This window comes from Scardinius erythrophthalmus (genome assembly GCF_964197995.2).
Source record: "Scardinius erythrophthalmus genome assembly, chromosome: 10".
Taxonomy (NCBI): Eukaryota; Metazoa; Chordata; class Actinopteri; order Cypriniformes; family Leuciscidae; genus Scardinius; species Scardinius erythrophthalmus.
Window position 1 is genome coordinate 10,898,869 of NC_138230.1, and position 7,500 is coordinate 10,906,368.

Sequence of the window (7,500 nt, forward strand, 5' to 3'; positions counted from 1 at the left end):
TTTCTTTGGAGCTTGTGTGAGTTCCCATATGAGATTCTAGATCGCAGATCACGTTGTTTTTGTTGTCACGTAGATGTTTTTATCAGTTCATCATGTCTCAGCATCTCCTCTCACCTGCGTGATGTTTTACAGGATCAGTTTATACGCGAATCAGATCGCATTTACTGACACGTCCATCAGCATCAATCCCAAAACACCTGCAGCCTCTTCACTGACAATAACCTCTCATCTCATGAGCATCAGGTGACTAAACATCATCACTGCGTTAAAGAGAGAGATAGGAGGACAGAAGAAAGAAGGAAAGAGGAAGGAAGAATGGAAAATGGAAAGAAGGAAAGGATAAAGAACAAAACGGAAGGGAGGTGAAAAAGGAAGGAAGAAAGGAAAGAGGAAGGAAGGAAGAACAGAAGAAGGAAGCAAGGAATGTAGATAAAAAGAAAGGAAGAAATTAAGAACAAAAATAAAGGTAGGTAGATCAAAAAGGCAAGGAATGAAGACGGAAGAAAGAGAGGAAAACAAAAAAGTCAGAAAGGTAGAACGAAAAAGGAAGGAAAGTAGGATTGAAAAGGAACAAAGGAGAGTAAAACAGAAAAGGGAAGTAAGTAATATAGAATGGAAGAAGGAAGGAATAAAGAATGAAAAAGGAGTTTGGAAGAACAAAAATAAGGAAGGTAGAATGAAAGGAAGAACGCAAAGGACAGTAGGAAGAATGGAAAAAAAATAAGTAAGGAAGATTGAATGAAAAAAGGAAGGAAGTTAGAACAATTGAAGGATAGATGGAAGCAAGGAAAAATGAAAAGGAAAGTATGAAAAACAGGAAGGAAGAAATTAAAAAGGAAGCAAGGAATGTTAAAGAAAAAGAAAGATTGATAAAAAGAAGAAATGTAGATAGGAAGAAGGAAATAACAAACAAAAGGAAGGAATGAAGAATGGAAGGCATAACAGAAATAAAGTGATAGAAAGACGAAACAAAAACAGGTAAACAGACAAAACATCAAATGGCAAAATAAAAACATAAACTGAAAGAAAGACCAAGCAAACAAAAGAACAAACAAATCAAAAGAAACAGAAATGGAGAATAAAAACGATAGAACGAAAACAAAACAGTGAAAGAATGGATAAAAGATTGGCAGAATGAAATAATGAAAAGAACAAGCAACTGTGTAAATGAGCAAGCAACAGAAATAATCCTAAAGAACAAAAAGATGAATGAAATGATGTCAGAGCAACATGAGCAAACGAAGGAAAGGAAGCAGGAGTGTTTACAGACAAAAGAGAAGAGTAGATAGAGACGAACAGCCGTGAGTCTCGGGGTCAGAATCACCTTCACTGTGTTTCATCTCATTTATCTCAGCGTGTTAATCCACTGCAGTCCTCTAAACACGAGACGGATGAAAGAAGAACGAGAGGAAATAATTATTCCTTCCTGTATGACGGCCAACACACCACAGGCTGTGGAAACAGAGAGAGAGTCGGCCGGAGGCTCCGTAATGTGTGTGTGATGAATTATAGATCAGTGTCTGCAGGGCCTGTTGACTTCTGTGTGTGTACTGGATAAATGAAAGCAGGAAGAAGTCGAGGATGTGTGTGTGCGCTGTCAAATCTCACCATTAATGATGTTTATCCATCCATCCATCCATCCATCCATCCATCCATCCATCCAGCCGTCCATCCATCCATCCATCCATCCAGCCGTCCATCCATCCATCCAGCCGTCCATCCATCCATCCATCCATCCGTCTATTTATCCACCCATCCATCCATCTACTGTATCCATCCATCTATACACCCACCCACCCATCTATACATCCATCCACCCATCCATCTATACACCAGCTCACCCATCAATACATCCATCTATACATCCATCCACCCACCCACCCATCAATCCGTCTATCCACCCATCAATCCGTCTATCCACCCATCCATCCATCCATCTATCCATCCATCTATACACCCACCCACCCATCAATCCTTCTATCCACCCATCCATCCATCCATCTATCCATCCATCTATACACCCACCCACCCATTCATCCACCCACTCACTCATCTATACATCCACCCACCCATCCATCCACCCACCCATCCATCTATACATCCATCCACCCACCCATCCATCCATCCATCCATTCATCCATCTATCCATCCATCTATACATCTATCCATCCATCCATTCATCCATCCATTCACCCATCCATCCACCCATCCATCCAGCCACCAACCCACTCATCCATACATCCACCCAACCACCCACCTACCCACCCATCCATCCATTCACCCATCCACCCATCCATCCATCCATCCATCCCTCCATCCATCCATCCATCCATCCATCCATCCATCCATTCATCCATCCATCCATCCATTCATCCATTCATCCATCCATCCATTCATCCATCCACCCATCCATCCATCCATCCACCCGCTCATCCATCCACCCATCCATCCATTCTTTTATATTCTAACTGTCATCTATGTAATTTCTACGACACACACTCAAACAACTGGTGTTGTGCCATAGCTTACATCTCAGCATATTTTCTGTCTCGTATCGTAGATTTGCAGTCGTATTCCTCTCCAGAGATGCTGCGATTCGACTCCAGGCCTGAGAGCATCTCCCTGCGGTCCCCCAGAGGGCCTTATCTCCTTCATTAATCCATCCCTCTATCTATCTCCCTCTCTTTGTCTTTCTCTCTGCTTGCTGATAACGGAGAACATGGAAATGTCAAGGATATTTTATTGTCGTTTCTATGAGCCTGAAGTGGTTATGTGAGCTTGTACACGTCCTTGGCATTTTTTGTGTACAGTTTCTGATGAGCCTTTTATGGTGATGGGTTTCTGCTAACAGTTTTTTAACATTGTGTATACAAATGAAATTTGACTGACATTTGAAGGGTTTCTTTTTGAGCGTGCCATCCTCCATAAAAACGTTTTTTTTTTTTTTTCTGTGGATTTGACAAGCACCTCACTTGACCTTTGTGTACTTCTGTGTGTTTGTGCAGGATGGCCATTCAGGTGGATAAGTTTGATTTTGACAGCATGCCCGTGACGGACCACGATGCATTGCGACTGTCCACAGTACGCCAACAGGAAGAGAAGAGACAGCAGGTCCAGGGAGGACTCATCAACAGCACGCTGGACATCCGCTGGACCATCATATCCTTTACTGAAACTCAAAGCAGCTGTTCTGATAACCTGAAGCTGAACACACTTATGAGTGTTACCTTACGCCGGTTCAGGCTACACGATATTTACGATAGTCACTGTGTCCAATTCTGTGGTATTTTGACTTCTAAGTTCTTCTCATGGACAAGAAACTTGACATGTCACTTCCAGATCAATCATTGCTTGACGTCTTTGACTAGGCATTTATCTTTTTTCACACTGTTGTGTTAGTCCCTCAAGGAAACATAAAGGCAGGAGTATTGTTTCCATAACTCCATAAACCTTTCCTCCATTGCATAATTTCACCCAGCAGCACCAATATCACCTCCCTTTTGTTTTGCCTTGTTTGAAAGCTGCGTTCGGAAGATCTTCTGTGCTCCTATTGGGCAACATCACAGATGTGACAGACCCGTTGTGAAAATATTAAACATGCTAGTCTTTCTGTCAGGAAGCAGGTGCAGCCTTTTGTCCACTTTGACATGCTATGCGAGATAAAATGATTCTTGCATCCCTGTCTTTTGACACCCTACTTCAAATGGATTGTGCCAAAATCGGGCTGATATCATGTGGTCTGAACCCCGGTAAAATCACTGAAACACACAGCCTTGAGTGGCATATTGCTTTTATAAAATGAATACAACATCATATACATGATATATTATATTCTGGTTTGATTTATCTTTTTAGTGTTTTTTACAATACAGATTTTTCCAAAGCAGCTTTAAAGGGTTAGTTCACCCAAAAATGAAAATTATGTCAATAATGACTCACCCTCATGTCGTTCCAAGCCCGTAAGACCTCCGTTCATCTTCGGAACACAGTTTAAGATATTTTAGATTTATTTCGAGAGCTTTCTGTTCCTCCATTGAAAGTCAATGGACGGCATACTGTTCACATCCAGAAAGGCAATACAGACATCATCAAAGTAGTCCATGTTACATCAGTGGCTCAATCTTAAGTTTATCAAGCGACGAGAATACTTTTTGTGCGCAAAAAGTAAACAAAAATAACGACTTTATTCCACTATTCATTTCCTTCTCTCTGGGCCTCGAGTAAGTTCACGTAGTGTTTTTGCGCTGTACGTCACACGTAGGCTCACTATTGGCCGATGCTGGTCATGTGTGATGCGTGTGACGTACAACACAGACGCGCTACGCAAAAACACTACGTGAACTCACTCGAGGCCCAGAGAGAAGGAAATGAATAGTGGAATAAAGTCGTTATTTTTGTTTACTTTTTGCGCACAAAAAGTATTCTCGTCGCTTGATAAACTTAAGATTGAGCCACTGATGTCACATGGACTACTTTGATGATGTCTGTATTGCCTTTCTGGACATGGACAGTATGCCGTCCATTGACTTTCAATGGAGGAACAGAAAGCTCTCGGACTAAATCTAAAATATCTTAAACTGTGTTCGAAGATGAACGGAGGTCTTACGGGCTTGGAACGACATGAGGGTGAGTCATTAATGACATAATTTTCATTTTTGGGTGAACTAACCCTTTAAAATGGTGGCAACATCAATATGATTAAGTATACAGATTGTTGATCTAATCAGATGTTAGAACTTAAATTTCTGTTGTATAATGATCGATAAGCCACGACAGTCTGTGTGTTGTGTTTCCCTTAGTTAGGCATCATTAGTCTTAACTGTAGTCTCATCCAATCAGATTTTAGAGTTTGGTTTATAAACTGTTTTCAGATGAACTCTCCTAGTAGTTATTTGTTGTACTACGGTGTATGAGCTTTAGAGTATGTGGAGTAAAGCATGTGATGTAATGTGTTATGGATGTTACGGTTGTCCCTGCTGTGAGGACGCCCGTTAGACAGCATCTGTTTATAACAGCTGGACATACTGGAGGAAACACTGAGATTGATGCACTGACATATGGTTTAAACTTATGGCACTTGTGTGTATGTGTGTGTGTGTGTGTGTGTGTACTTAGCTGTAGTTTGAGGACAAATTTGTCCCCAGAAGTGAAGGAAATCTGACAGAAATGCTCGTTTGGGGACATATGGGAGAAAAAAATTGTGTTATGTAAAAATGTTTTTGTTTTTTTTTCACATAGTATTCTTTTAAAAACAGCATCATCCAGTGGTGTTCAACTTTTCTCACGTTAAATTCAGGAGACTGACACCAAGACATGAACCCTGAACACTGTACACTCTCCACTGCGTCATCTCTCATTTTAGTAGTGTTTAAACGCCCCCGTGATTACTAGCACTTGTTCTCTTCACGAGTCGCTTGCCACTGCGGAGGCTCAATGACACTTACAAAATAATAAACTCCTGAAATAATAAATAATCAAGAGATACAGTCCCAAGCGGGCGATATGTGCGTGTTTCAGAAATTTTGGCACAAGCATGACTGATTGGATTTGTAGAAACAATGGCATGATTGGTAGACTAAAAACACAGTGATATGAAGAGAAGAGTAATTGTGAAAATAGTGTTCAGTGCCGCTCTATGGGTGGCTGTGTCCAAGTTCATACAGAGCCCGTGGGTCAGAGATTACCATCATGTCAGTCAACCAACCATAAATGTGCAAATACTGTATATCCGTGTGTGAACACACTATTATACTGACAAATGTCGTTGTGTTCATAGTCGTTTTGTCAATAATTACTGAAATGTGAGAACACTCACTGGCATTTGTGTCATGCCACTGCTTGTCTGTTTGGTAACGGGAACGGCTCTGTCACCGGCTGTGTTCTGAATGGAAAACTAGCATACTGTGCAGTAAATACTTTGCACTGCAAACCCTAAGTTGGCAGAACTCAAAAAACGTGCTTGCGTAGTACAAAATCAAAATGTAAAGTTTTACTAACTTAATCCTTGAGCTGTAACTGATTACCTGCAGTTTAATTGCGATTTAGTTTAAAGATTAACTAAGCTAACTCATAAAATTTGATTGGATAAACATCATATTATCAATTTTTGTTGCAATTAACTGCTTGTTAGCAATAGCAGAACAGAAATACAGAACATTCAACACTAACACATCTCTCCCCACAGTATACTAATCTTGTGCAAAAGCACACAATAACAATTTAATTTATACAAACTAAAAAATTGCTCCAACTCATTAATTTTAAGTGCAGCTTAATATAATCACTTCTTAAGTTCACATCACTTTTTTCTATTGCGTTAAATTAACTTTCAGTAATATTTGAATGTGTTCAGTTTTACAGTTTATACTGCATTCTTTTTATTTATTTAAATACAATAGTTTGCGAAATGATATGTTATATATCAGTGGTTCTCAGGTGGTTTGGCTTTCATTCTCAGATTGTGCATTGTTAATAATTGAGTGACCCAATACAGTTCCAATTCGTTATAAAACAACGTAACAGAAATGTTGTTAAAATTTTAAATAATTGTTATTAGTAATAACATGAACTGTATCAGCCAAATAATATGCAAACTAAGCTGTGGGCCAAATATTGTATTACTAAGTGGCAAATTAATTTTTCTCCATATTGTTAGACTTGATTTGGACACACAGCCCTTAAGATTAGCTTTCTTTACTATTATAGGGTAGCAAACCTCATTAAAATGCAGCTATTCATGCAGGATTATATGATTAGTTGAATCCAGCATTGTTTTTTCAGAATCGACCTGCAGCCCATTTTTGGCTCATTAATCACTAGTTGAGAACAGTACAACATGTTCCTGGATCAACATCTTTGTTGATCCTGGAACAACATTCCGATCAACAAAACAAGGTTTAGGGACGAGTTTACAGTTAATATCAAGTTTAGGCTTACAACCAGAGCTAGGCGCTTCTACATCAGAGTTATTCACCTATCATTCCCCTCTGACTTTGATTTTGTGACACTATATTCCATACAGAATACTCTGGGTATATGTTATGCATACTAAACACTTAGCATGGCAAATTATCGGATAAATTTAAACACTGTATATAAAAGTACACTATTAATTTAATACAAATGTCCTGGATAATTGTTGTCAGTATTTTCAAATGTTAATGAAAGGAATTTTATTTGATAAAAGATGAAATTGTTTTTATTATTATTGTCCACATCTGGCTTTAGGAATCTCTTCATCTCGTCATCTCTTCCAGATCTCAGTGTACACTTACATGGTTCATTTGAGAAGGTGGCCATCTCTCACTGCAGCGCTCAGCATCATTACACAGTTCGCAGTCATTAGAGGCTTCTGATAGCGTCACTGCTGTTACGTAATAAGCTTTTTGTTCTCGTCGTCGTCATTAGTGTTGCTGAGTGCAAATATGTCACCTCCGTCAACATACTTCTCTTCTTCTCCATGCACACTGCTTGGCTAATTTAATGCAGAAAACATAGAGT

The 7,500-nt window shown here is 39.5% G+C and overlaps 1 protein-coding gene across 2 annotated transcripts in view; it reads left to right on the forward strand.

The window, feature by feature from the left end:
- Positions 1 to 7,500, forward strand: part of trappc9 (trafficking protein particle complex subunit 9) — a 210,469-nt gene that overhangs the window by 122,210 nt on the left and 80,759 nt on the right. For both annotated transcript variants that reach the window (XM_081376983.1, XM_081376982.1), the window contains one exon: positions 3,006 to 3,159. In XM_081376983.1, the coding sequence (XP_081233109.1) occupies positions 3,006 to 3,159 (154 nt within the window). The remainder of the gene's footprint in view (positions 1 to 3,005; positions 3,160 to 7,500) is intronic.